Here is a 14,064-nt window from a genome sequence, read left to right on the forward strand (position 1 = left end):
CCATTGCCAGGTCTCCATCAGTGCCATTCTGTGACTGACTAAAACCAAGACTAGTTGCTGGGATGACTCGCTCCTTGATTTTCCATCCCTTTGTCAACCACGTGGCTCAAACTGATAACAACTATATCGGAACTATGGGCATGAGCTACATCCTACCACTCCATGACCAGTGTATTTGTGCTACATGGGCTGCATGTAGGTCCCTTAAACCCCTATTGTGTTTTTTATTAATCATTTTATTATTTAGAAGTCACTCAATCTCCTGATGCTTGCTCACTGCAGTGGTAACTGACCATTCAGTTTTATCTTACTCCATACCTGAAGCGATCATCGGCTTTCAGGATGTCCATGATGGTGCCAGCTGGAGGAGTCAGTATTTTGTCCATTATCATCATTGAACCATATCTCCCTCTTCTGTCATGTGCAGCAATACATGTGTTTTCAATACATAAAGCCTTAAAGAGAACAGATAATTTGATGGGTCAGAAGACATTTTCTTGATCCAAACTTTATATTCTTTACACCTTAGGCTTCAGTTCCTACTCTGCCAATGTCCTACCTCCAACATACGGTTATGCTTAAAATCTTAACTAACTTTGCATCATTACCAGTCATTGTGCTGGGAGAAAAGGTTCTGATTTACATTCTAAAGATTAATTATAATCATTTTATTTCTGTTCTTCCATTCCATGACTGTGTTTGCATGCCCTGGTGATGGTATGTGCAAATGTTAGTGTGCATTGAAATAAAATGTTATTCTCCGTGGGAAGTTGTTGGGACGACAGGTTCGTGGAACCAGGCTACCAACTGGTGAGTGCAATCTGCAGTGAGTTGCAATATCATCAAGTGTAATGATTCATGTATAAGACTGTTTTCAAACCCCAAACACTGACCTGAAATTCTCATCTTGCAGACAAATGTATTTTATATAGTGATTTATTTTTGTGTGTAGATATCTATATATAGATATATAGGGGGGAAAATTCAGTATCGCCCCATTTGGGGCGCGATTATCGGCCGTGCGCAAAGTTTAGTGCCTGGTGCTAATTATCACCTCCGGCGGCAAACTTGGCTTTTATTACCCCTGGAGGCGATTGGAGCGCTAAATCAGGCGCTTCACACCTGTCTTAAGGCGCAAAGGCCGAGGAGCGAGTCATAGAGTCATAGAGTTGCTACCTCAAAGCGCTGGGGAAGCAAGGAAGGGCAATTCAAAATGAACCTGCAAAGTGCTGCTCAGTACTCAAAACTCCTTCACACAGCGTTGAATCTCTCCAGAAGTCTCTCGCTCTCTCTCTCAGAATGCGTGGTGCAAAAATGTCACCAACAAAAAAAGGGCAGGAAGCGGTCGCCTTTAAATAACACTCCACCAATCCCTTCCTGACTGCAAAACGCTCCCCTCAACCTGTCGTTGCTGCAGCAGGTGGTAAGGCAGGGGGCGCCACTCAATATCCGGTCCAGGGCGCTACCGAGGCATTGCACACTCAACTGATGTCACGATCTGCCAGCGCAGGAGATTGTGGTGGTAGTGTTTAGCGCCACTGCAAAATGTCCAGTTAATTTCACGAGCGGCGCAAACATCGTCGCGCCCGGGCGCTAGTTGCTTTGCGCCCCATTAGCGCCCTCTTAAGGCGCTAACAGGAGGCGCAAACAATTGAATTTTTCCCGCATACACTTTTGTGTGCATATAAATGTCAATCATGATAATAAATGTCACATATGTCATGCTGCAATGGAGTCCGTTATTTGTTTAACCAAAACTGATTTCACATCCAATCAAATGAGTTACATTTTAGTGTCAGTTTCAAATAGTTTCTGGCATTTACGGGAAACTCTTGGGGCAGGATTTTCATTGGGCCATGGAGGTGGGGCGTTAAAATCTCAAAATCGAGGGGCACGAACCCATCCTGCCCCCAACCCCCCTCCATGCCAGTTTCAAAAGAGGCGGATACCTGACCTGTGCTGGGACCCACCTCCCCGAGGCGGGAAGGGGATTAGTGCCAATTAACTGCCTGTTAACAGGTAGTTAACAGACAGTTTTTTGCCTAATCCCTATTTTTATTGCTGAAGTGTGGGATTCCTGATGGCTCCAAACCACGCCAAGTTAGCGAGGTGGACCGTCGGGCTGAAGGGCTTGGAGGGTCCGAGATGTCCAGTGTTCAGGTGAGTGATGGGTGCATGAGTTCAGAGGTAAGTGTGTTTGGTGTGTGTAAAGTGTTTAAAGAAGTTTTACTTACATTTACTTACCTTTACAGTCTTCCTTCCTTCAGGTCTCGGGAGTTCCTCATCTCACCGGCACAGAAAGCAAAATGGCCGTGAGCTGTCAAAAGTTGCAGCATTCAGCTTTCTGTTCTGGAGAGATCTCTAAATCAGCCTGAGAGGAAGGAATTAACTTGGAGTACAGATTGTCAGTGTTTGACAGCTTCAAACAGCTGTGAAACGCTGATATTTCATCTGTCAAAAGCTTTTGACAGATGAAATGTCAATCTGTGCCGTCACCTGTTGCCGGGTGGCCCTTAATTGGCCTGCTGAGCCCGCTGGGCAGGCTCAACAAGGTCAATCAAGTGAAAATCGCGTGGGTTGGCCACAACTCGATGGAGGCGGGACTACAACCCCGAAAGTTGTAGTCCCGCCTCCTACACGCCTCCTCAATCAAAATCCAGCCCTTGGACTCACCATTAGGCTCAAATATGTCAGATATTTGTCCGTGATACAACTGCTTCCAACTACTGTTCTTCTGCACAGTAATGTATATAAAAATTTAAAAAAATGAAAATACACATACGTTACGGTACACAAAGACCCTCAGTTTTTTGCCGCTCAGGGTATCAAGGGTCTGCCCATGGTACAGATATTTGGAGGAGAGCTGATCTTTCACAATGTGGTTCAGCAGTAGGTTCCTCACATCTTCATTGATAACCATAGATTCCTCTATATAAAACACAGCAGAGCACTCTTAAGATGAAATATTTCACTTAAACAATTTGAGCCTGTTTGAGAAGCTGGCTTTGTCCCTATGCATCTAATCAGCAAATAAATAAATAAAATCATTATCCTGCAGCATTGCACATTCTTTTCACATAGCTGAGAGGCTGTAGCATTGGATCTCAGACACTGTGAGCTACAATGATATGGATTGCAATTGTTGAAGTTCAAAGTGTCAGAGAATCTATTAGGCTAAGTAATAAGCAGTACAAACGGATTCCTTGTTAGACAGAGACAGACAGAGCTGCTGTGTAATAAAGCCAACAGTTACTGAAACATGGGTTTATTGTAAAGACTCCAAAAAAATCCTTCTTGAATCATGTAATGTCTTTAGAGCCTAAACTATATAAGACAGAGTGTATTTGGAAAATTTCTACATTATCATTAATCATTAAATTGGTAAATAAGTTATGTCTCCACTAGGAACTGAACCTTGATCAATATACACAGTGACGTAAGAAAACTACTAGGCACTTGGTCGGAGTATTAAACAAGGCTTTAATCAACTGTTTTTCAACATGGAGATCTAGTTGTGTCCTTCACTAGTTCCTGTTAAAGAATGTCCTGAGCAAGCTGGGCCCATGCCCGAGTATTTATACTCTCCCTGGACAGCGCCACCAGCAGGCCGCCCAGTGTTACTTCATAAGTCATTTCCACATGAATGACAAGATTCATGTCACACAGTGACCTTAAAAAATGTTCCTTCTAGTCACGAGACTACCTTAGCAATTATGAGAGGACTTTTGTTCTTTTGCCAAACTGATTACCAAACTGGAGAGTCCATTTACAAATGTGTTCTGCTTCACACCAGTACTGCAATTACAGTGGGGCCAATTTTAACTGTGGCCATCTTGTGTAAACAGGTTGGTAACAGCCTGAAAATGACGTCGGGTCACTTACTGCCCTGTGTACGCTAACACTCTGGTTGCCACCATTTTGGTTGGTGCCTTTTTTCTGACGCTGGAGTGCCCACCTGTTTCAGGTGGGAATCCCATTTTAATATACAAATCGGGTTCCTATGTCATATATAGGACGTCAATTGCAATTTTGAAGTATAAATAGATGAGCATGCAGTGCATATGCTCTGCCCATTTGTACCACCACTGAGTGACTTAAACAGCAGTCCTTAAAGGAACCTCTGGAGGCCACTCAAAAAAAGGCACATAACCATTAAAAAATTTTTTTTTTTGTGGAACCAGAAGAAACATGAATTCTCTTCCTGGCTCCACAAAATTACTCCACCCTGGGTATGCACCCTCCCCACCCCCCAACCCCCCTTCCAACCTCCCCACCAAGGAATCCCCCCTCCCCAGCCAGCTGTTGGCCAGTTCCTCATAAGAGTCAGCTGATTTTCCAGCACCATCGGAGCATCAGTTTGGTGCACGCAGCTCACCGGATCCATCCAAATGAGGCCTGGGCCTTAAAATGGCTTGGAGCTCACGGCATGAACAATACGGCAATGGCAACTGCACCCTGCCTGCCAAATGCCCTTTTTGTGCCAACTGTTATATTCGGCCCTGGTGTGAACTCAGCCTGAATCTGGAGTCAGAGCCTGACACCAGAGCAAAGCGGCACGAGACTCCTTGGTAATCTCACTCTGCTTCATTTCAGAATCAGTTGGATACTTGACACCCAATTTACACACCAGAAGATTAGCAAAGCTGAAACTTCTTTACACGAATGCTGAACATACTGTGCCAGCACTGTTAGTGCTGTGACTTTCAAGGCCTGAGATGAGTTTCAGTGTCTCAGTTTCAACTGGGATATTTCACTCTAATCAAATTAATTTTAACAATTTGTAAACTCCCCACCAGTGTGATATCAAGATGACTAATTTTATTCTCAATTATATGCATATTTCTGGGTAATGGATGTTTATTTAATACATGGAATTCCCATTAATATCTATCTTTCACGTGTGATATATGCAAATTTTTCTCAAACATCATCAGATCAAAAGTAGAAATTCCAAATGCAGGTACAATGTTTGAACTGTGTTAAACAACAGTTCCCATATCATCTATTCTGAGTAATATACCACAAGGAACTGAGTTATTGTAAAAACTGAATAAGCAATTTAAAATTACCGACCAACCTAAGTACTTATGAAACTATAGCTATTGATACAGATTAGTACAGATGAAAAATGTTTGATTTTTGTTATATCTTCTGGTTTTGATTTACTTGGTGGAAGTATTAACTTGACAAGGGCTGTTAGTGAAATCAGTAAATTATTTCCTCACATACTATAAAACAGAGGTTATTTTGATCCTTAATCAGGAACAGCACAGTCCAATCACACTGAGCAATTAAATCTTTTATATTGTTTCTTTGAAGACTATGCTTGACTGAATGTTTTTAAAAGAAAAGGAAATAGTCAATGTAATTTTTTTTTCAAATGTAAACAGTGCACAGATTCCATTTACCCTTGAATGCCACATCCTGAGGAGCAAGTAGAGTTAAAGGCTCTTTTCCTTCTAAATGGGAGGTCAGACCAGCTTGTTTGAAGAGGCTACCAATCTTGGTGACGCCAGGCTTTTCAGTCAACTCCAGTAGAGTCTTAGCTGTAAAACAGTCAAGATAAATAAGTCTTTCAGAACAACAGTAGCAGAAAGTCAACAAGTTTTTTTTTAGAGTCATATATTTAAAAGCTGGAAAGGTTTTCTAAATCAAAGGCATTAGCTTCACAAGTGTGTCTTTTAGGACCATTAGTGGATATGCTGCAGATACATAAGAACATAAGAAATAGGAGCTGGAGTAGGCCATTTGGCCCTTTGAGCCTGCTCCGTCATTCAATAAGATCATGGCTGATCTTCTACCTCAACTCCACCTTCCCGCACTATCCCCAGATCCCTTGATTCCCTTAGTTCCCAAAAATGTATTGACCTCTGTCTTGAATATACTCAATGTGAACCTCCACAGCTCTCTGGGGTAGAAAATTCCAAAGATTCACAACCCTTTGAATGAAGAAATTTCTCCTCATCTCAGTCCTAAATGGCTGACCCCTTATTCTGAGACTGTGACTCTGTGTTCTAGATTCCCCAGCCCGGGGAATCATTTTCTCAGCATTAACTCTGTCAAGCCCCTTAAGAATTTGGTATGTTTCAATTAGATCACCTCTCATTCTTCATAATTCTAGGGAATATAAGCCTAATCTACTCAATCTCTCCTCATAGAGCAATTCTCTAATCCCAGGAACCAGGCTAGTGAACCTTCACTGTACTCCCTCTAAGGCAAGTATGTCTTTCCTTAGGTAAGGAGACCAAAACTGTACACAGCACTCCAGGTGTGGCCTCACCAATGCCCTGTATAATTGTAGTAAGACTTCTTCACTCTTATATTCTAATCCCTTTGTAACAGAAGCTAACATACCATTTGCTTTCCTAATTGCTTGCTGTACCTGCATGTTAACTTTCTGTGATTCATGTACAAGGACACCTAGGTCCCTCTGAATGCAAACATTTCCCAGTTCTCACCATTCAAAAAATATTCTGCTTTTTTGTTGTTCCTACCAAAGTGGATAACTTCACACTTCCCCACATTGTACTCCATTTGCTATTTTCTTGCCCACTCAGTCAACCTGTCTAAATCTCTCTGCAGCCTCTTTGCGTCCTCACAACTTACTTCCCCACCTAACTTTTTATCATCAGCAAACTTGGATACGTTACACTCAATCCCTTCATCTAAGTCATTAATATAGATTGTAAATAGCTGAGGCCCAAGCACTGATTCTTGCGGCACCCCACTAGTTACAGCCTGCCCAGCCGAAAAAGTCCCGTTTATTCCTACTCTCTGTTTTCTGTCCATTAACCAATCCTCAATCCATGCTAATATATTACCCCCAATCCCATGAGTCCTAATTTTGTGTAATAACCTCTTGTGTGGCACCTTATCGAATGCTTTTTGAAAATCCAAATATGCTACATCCACTGGTTCCCCCCTTATCCATCCTACTAGCTACATCTTCAAAAAACTCTAACAGATTTGTCAAACACGATTTCCCTTTCATAAAACCGTGTTGACTCTGCCTAATCATATTATTATTTTCTAAGTGCCCTGTTACCACATCCCTAATAATAGATGTTGTATCACTGACTTAAAAAGCACTCTGATACAAATGTTACACATACTTATTCAGTTACACCTTTAAATCAGAATTAAATCTGTTTATATTGTGATGTGTTAAATACCTGGATCAAAAATCATGCTTGACTTCTGATAGTAAAGCATTGAAAGAGTTGAAATTAATAACAAACCTGATTGAATGTTTTGAGAAGGTGACTAAAGTAGTGGACAGGTGAATGTCTATGGATGTTATTTATATGGACTCCCAGAAGGCAGTTGATAAAGTCTCACATAAGAGATTGTTAACTAAGGTAGAAGCCCACGGAATTGAGGGCAAATTATTGACCTGGTTAGGAAATTGGCTGAGCGGCAGGAGACAGAGTGTAGGGATAATGGGTAGGTACTCTAATTGGCAGGAGGTGACTAGTGGTGTCCTGCAGGGATCTGTGTTGGGGCCTCAACTATTCACAGTATTTATTAACAATGATGCCATAGAAAGTCATATATCCAAATTTGACAATGACACAAAGATAGGCGGCGTTGTAGGCAGTGTAGATGAAAGCATAAAATTACAAAGGGATAGCAACAGATTAAGTGAATGGACAAAACTGTGGCAAATGGATTTCAATGTAGGCAAATGTGAGGTCATCCACTTCAGACCTAAAAAGGATAGAACAGGATACTTTCTAAATGGTGAAAGGCTAAAAACAGTGGAGGTCCAAAGAGACTTGTGAGTCCAGGTACATAGATCATTAAAATGTTATGAAAAGGTACAGAAAATAATCAATAAGGCTAGTGGGATGCTGGTCTTTATATCTGGAGGATTAGAATACAAGGGGATAGAAGTTATGCTGCAGCTGTACAAAACCCTGGTTAGACCTCATCTGGAGTACTGTGAGCAGTTCTGGGCACCACACCTTAGGAAGGATATATTGCTTTGAAGTGAGTGCAGCGTAGGTTTATCAGAATGATACCTGGACTTCGAAGGTTAAGTTACAAGGAGAGATTACACAAATTAAGATTGTATTCCCTAGAATTTAGAAGGTTAAGGGGTGATCTAAGAAGATAAGAGCCTTCTCCGCCATTCAATAAGATCATTGTAGTGTATGTACTTTGCAGAAGGAACTATATTCTGCAGCCCCTGTATACTGCAGTACCAGTAGTGACCACCCCTGTATATCAGCCTGTGTAGTAACTTTGCATAGTAGTTCCAGTTTGTCTCCACTCAGTAAAGACCTGTTGTAACCAACTCCTGCAGTCCGTGTCTCAATTACACACGGACATAATATTGGCGACGAGCAGATCCAAACTTACCTACAGTTCTGCACCACCTCATGGGGATCCATCCCTGAAGCGAAGTTGTTCGAGGTCGAGGCCAGAAGGAAGAAAAAAAACCAGAAGAAACGGGCGTCGACCGTGGGCAACCGCCTCTGATTCATCGGAGTTGAAGATTTGCAGGAGAGGCTGTCGAGAGCGGCGTTAGCAGCAGCGCGGGGGGGAAGTGCGCGAAGACCATAGGGCGTCGCCATCAAGGCATAAAACTCCAGCAACAGCGCTAGCAGCAGCGGAGAAGACGGAAAGCGCGGGGGGCGCCATCTTAATCCAGCGGGGAAGAAGGCAAAGCACGGGAGGTGCCATTTTGTTAAATCGGGGAAGAAGGCAAAGCGCGGGAGGCGCCATCTTAGATTTCCAAGATGCCGAAGACTGGCAATATCACTGCCTTCGATAATGCAATAGAAGACTGGACCAAGTATGTGGAAAGAGTCGAAGTATATTGCAAGGCAAACGAAGTAGCCGATGAGAAAAAGGCATCGGTACTACTAAACTTAATGGGCGCAAGAACGTACGGCCTATTGTGGAACCTGATCACTCCAGCCAAACCGATGGCGAAGAGTTTTAACAAAATTGTTGATATCCTACAGGAACACCTAAATCCTACACCACTGCTGATAGCAGAAAGATTTAAATTCCACAGGAGAAATCAGCATAAAGATGAGAGCTATGCTGATTACCTTACGGAACTACGCAAGCTATCAAAGCACTGCCAGTTTGGAGCAGGACTGACAGATACTCTACGGGACAAATTTGTCTGTGGACTCCTGAGTGAAGGAACCCAGAAGAGGTTACTCTCAGAGAAAGAGCTTTCGCTAGATAAGGCTTTCAGCGTGGCAGTATCGTACGAAGCAGCAGCAAGGGGAGCTGCGGAAATACAGCAAAAGCCACAGGAATACGGCACCCACGAAATGACACGGGGATTTGAAAAATGTTATCGCTGCGGCAGAACAACCCATGACCAGAAGGACTGCTGGTCCAAGGACAAAATATGCAGGCAATGCGGAAAGATGGGACACATTGCACGAGTTTGCAGGTCTGGGAAGAAGACTAATGACAACAAAAAGGCGACTAAGGAACAGTACAGGAAAGTACAAAAGATGACGGACAGTAGTTCCGAAGACCAGAAGAGCGATAGTGAATCCAGGAACAAGAGACTACGCTGTCTCAAACTTCACAACGTAATCGCAAAAGAGGATCACCGAACCATGTGGGTCACCCTCATGATAGCAGGGTCCCAAGTCAAAATGGAATTGGATACAGGATCAGCCCTGACCGTCATGAGTCGATGAGACTACGAGCGGCTATTCTCACACATACCCTTGAAAGAGACATCCATTGTCTTGAAGACGTATACGGGGCAGAAAGCATACCCCAGAGGGAAAATAAGGGTGCCTGCCGAATACAACGGCAAGGAAGTACAGAAATTGTATCTGTACATACTGCAAGATGGTGGACCACCGTTATTGGGACATGAATGGATCAGAAAGATAAGTTTAGACTGGCACTCCATTCAGGCACTGACGGTGGCTGGTAAAAAGGATGACGACGTCACACCTGGACGATTGTCAAAAATCTTAGCTAACGCCCAAGAGGTATTTCAACAAGAACTGGGAACTCTTAAAGGCGTAACCGCCTCGATAAAAATAGAAGAGAATGCAATTCCCAAGTTTTTCAAAGCAAGACCGGTACCGTATGCAATTCGCCCAGCCGTCGAGGCAGAGCTGGAGAATCTGGAGAATGCAGGCGTGTTAAAGGTAGACTGGAGTGAGTGGGTGACACCCATTATTCCTGTCATGAAGTAAACGTTAAACAATAAGTCTGAGGAGCCAAGGAAGGTTCGCATCTGTGGGGACTTCAAGGTGACGGTGAACCCAATCCTTCACACAGTACAATATCCTCTCCCGAGGATAGAAGATATTTTCGCCTCACTATCTGGAGAGAAGCGTTTTACAAAAATTGACCTAGCACAAGCATATTTGCAGATGGAGGTTGAAGAATCCTCTAGGAAGTATCTCACGATAAACACTCACAAAGATCTTTACCAGTATAATCGACTGGTATTCGGAGTAGCATCAGCTCCGGCGATATGGCAAAGAGCGATGGAACAAGTCCTGCAAGGGATTCCGGGGACTCAGTGTTACTTGGACAACATCCTAGTGACAGGTGAAGATGACAGTGAACACCTTGCCAACCTAGAGCAGGTGCTCACTAGACTGAGAGAACATGGGCTACGAGCCAATCGCCCCAAGTGCGAGTTTTTTAAGAAACAGATATCGTATTGTGGCCACGTGATTAATGAACAGGGGTTACATAAGTCCCCTGACAAAATTGAAGCGGTGGTGAAGAGGGGTTACATAAGTTCCCTGGCAAAATTGAAGCGGTGGTTAAGGCTCCAGCGCCTGAAAATGTGTCGCAACTGAGGTCATTCCTCGGATTGGTGAATTACTACCATAAGTTTTTGCCGAATTTGTCCACAATTCTGCACCCACTGAACGCCCTACTACAAACTGGAGTAGCATGGAAATGGAGCGATGAATGTAAGCGGGCCTTTCAGAAGAGTAAAGACCTAATCACTTCAAGAGAAGTATTGGCTCACTACAACCCATCACTACCGATAAGACTGACGTGTGATGCGTCTCCCTACGGCATTGGAGCGGTACTGTCACATAAATTCCTTGATGGTTCAGAGAGGCCGATAGCTTTTGCGTCACGCTCGTTAACTTCAGCCGAGCGTAACTACGCCCAGATTGACAGAGAGGCCCTCAGCCTGGTGTGGGGGGTGAAGAAGTTCAATCACTACCTGCACGGTCAGAAATTTACTCTACTAGCTGATCATCAACCTCTTGTCTCCATTTTCAACCCTCAGAAGGGCATCCCGATAATGACAGCACAACGGCTACAGAGGTGGTCCCTTTTCCGAGGGGCACACCAATATGACATCGAGTACAAAGGAACTAAACAGCATGGGAATGCTGATGGATTGTCGCGCCTACCGTTGCCGACGGTGGAAGAAGCACCTGCAGTGGATACTGTGGAGATATTCCACTCGACCATAGTCGAATGTCCACCTGTGATGAATGCAAACATAGAAAAGGAAACACGAAATGACCCGACACTCTCCCGGGTCTATGATTTAACGGTGAAGGGATGGCCAGCACATGGTGAACCACTGTTGCCAGCATTCTCGCCGAGAAGAGAACAGCTGTCAGTGTGCAGAGGAACCTTGATGTGTGGATCCAGAGTAGTAATTCCACCCAAATTGAAGGATAGAGTGCTCAATGAGCTTCATGAGGGTCATCTGGGAGGGTAAAAATGAAGAAATTAGCCAGAGCGTTTGTGTGGTGGCTGGGAATCGATAGAGAAATTGAAGAGATGACCAAGAGCTGTACAGGATGCCAGAAGGTCCAAAACGCCCCACCACAAGCCCCTCTACATCCATGGGCATGGCCCTCATCTCCATGGCAAAGGGTGCACATTGATTTTGCTGGTCCATTTATGAACTCGATGTTTTTAATTGCAGTGGATGCACATTCAAAGTGGCCAGAGGTAATAAAAATGTCCTCAACCACCACAGAAAAAACTATCACAGTCTTACGAACCATATTCGCCAGAAATGGGCTGCCTGAACAGATTTGCTCCGACAATGGACCACAGTTTGTGTCTGAAGAGTTCCGGAGGTTCTTAAAGAACAATGGTGTTAAGCATTACACATCCGCCCCATATCATCCAGCCACCAATGGATTGGCTGAGAGGTTCGTTCAAACATTCAAGAAGGCTATCAAGGCAATGTGTAATGAAGACATACCCCTACAACACAAGGTGGATAACTTCTTGTTTGCCTACCGGAATGCGACACATGCGGTTACCAACCAAACTCCAGCCATGATGTTCTTCAATCGAAGACTGCGATGCCGCTTGGATTTGGTTAAGCCAAACATCAGAAGAGATGTGGAGAACAGGCAGTTTCAGAATATGAATGAAAGGCCGACCAGTTTTGGCCCGGGACTACCGCACAGAGAAATGGCAGCCAGGAACGATCTGCACACGGCAAGGACCCCTAATGTATACCGTGGATGTTGGAGAGAGCATTGTAAGACGCCATGCTGACCAGATTCTAGAGTCACTGGAAAACGTCAATTCCACACCACGATCCGATACACCTGGTGATGAAACCGAAGTACCAATTGCATCTACCTCAGAATCGGGGATATTGGAAGCAGACGAACCAAACAACGACGTTGATCCCAAATCAACTTTGCCAGAAGAACCTGATACCCCAAAGAGGCGTTATCCAGACAGAATCAGGAAGCCTCCTCAAAGACTGAACTTATAATTGCTTAACTTCAGCTAATGTATCTAGCAACTGTAATTGTAAATATGTTATTTAATTATTAATCGAATGTTATGTACTGTTTAGCTAAAAGGGGAGGAATTGTAGTGTATGTACTTTGCAGGAGGAACTATATTCTGCAGCCCCTGTTTACTGCAGTACCAGTAGTGACCACCCCTGTATATAAGCCTGTGCAGTAACTTTGCATAGTAGTTCCAGTTTGTCTCCACTCAGTAAAGACCTGTTGTAACCAACTCCTGCAGTCCGTGTCTCAATTACACACGGACATAATAATCATGACTGATCATTGACCTCAACTCCACTTTCCTGCCCGATCTATATATTCCTTTATTCCCCTAGAGTCCAAAAATCTATCTATCTCAGCCTTGAATGTACTCAAAGGCTCAGCATTCACAGCCCTCGGGGGCAGAGAATTCCAAAGATTCACAACCCTCTGAGTGAAGAAATTCCTCCTCTTCTCAGTCTTAAATGGCCTACCCCTTATCTGAAGTTTGCAAGATATTAAGGGGAACAGATAGAGTAGATAGAGAGAAACTATTTCCACTGGTTGGGGATTCTAGGACTAGGGGCCATAGTCTAAAAATTAGAGCCAGACCTTTCAGGAGTGAAATTAGGAAACACTTCTACACACAAAGGGTGGTAGAAGTTTGGAACTCTTCCGCAAACGACAATTGATGCTAGATCAATTGTTAATCTTAAATCGGAGATTGATAGCTTTCTGATAACCAAAGGTATTAAGGGATGTGGGCCAAAGGCGGGTACATGGAGTTAGGTCGCAGATCAGCCAGGATCTCATTGAATGGCGGAGCAGGCTCAAGGGGCTGAATGGTCTACTCCTGTTCCTATGTAACATAACAAATGAGATTTTCAAAAACAAAAGAACTGAAAAAGTGTCTGATATAAATAAATAAAATGAAGCTGGTTTATTATTTGAGATAAAAGATTTATTACTTAAAATAAAAATCTAAGGAATTGTCAAGCAGCCAAATTAACTTTGCTGAGGATTACAAACAATTTTTGTTAACTACAGAAAGCAGCCCAGGTCAAATGGAAAGCTAAAACTGAGTGGACAAGTGAGTATCTCAAAGCTATCCAAGGTTCAGATGTCAGAAAAGAAATCAGAGCAATGGGGGAAGTTGTCAAAAAATAAATGAAGAAAAAAGAGGATGTGAACGCCATACAAAATGCACAGTACTAAAAAAGTATGCCATAGCCGGGCTGTATTTTTTGCTCATTGGTTTTGAATAGGTGAAAAATCTAGACTTCTTAAAGTTTGTTTAAAAGAAAAAGCTTCTATAATTTGAAAGAAAGCAAGTAAGTCGATGCCCTGT

At 43.3% G+C, this 14,064-nt stretch overlaps 1 protein-coding gene across 2 annotated transcripts in view; it reads right to left on the reverse strand.

Moving 5' to 3' along the window:
• The window catches only part of tgfbi (transforming growth factor, beta-induced), a 99,103-nt gene that overhangs the window by 13,033 nt on the left and 72,006 nt on the right, over positions 1-14,064 (reverse strand). For both annotated transcript variants that reach the window (XM_085995637.1, XM_085995636.1), the window contains exons 9-11: positions 5,409-5,546; positions 2,783-2,928; positions 319-455 (exon numbers count right to left, since the gene is read on the reverse strand). In XM_085995637.1, coding sequence (XP_085851763.1) covers positions 319-455; positions 2,783-2,928; positions 5,409-5,546 — 421 coding nt within the window. The remainder of the gene's footprint in view (positions 1-318; positions 456-2,782; positions 2,929-5,408; positions 5,547-14,064) is intronic.

Source organism: Somniosus microcephalus, chromosome 8 (assembly GCF_052327205.1).
Source record: "Somniosus microcephalus isolate GS21.2 chromosome 8, FLI_Smic_1.0, whole genome shotgun sequence".
In the NCBI taxonomy this organism is placed as follows: Eukaryota; Metazoa; Chordata; class Chondrichthyes; order Squaliformes; family Somniosidae; genus Somniosus; species Somniosus microcephalus.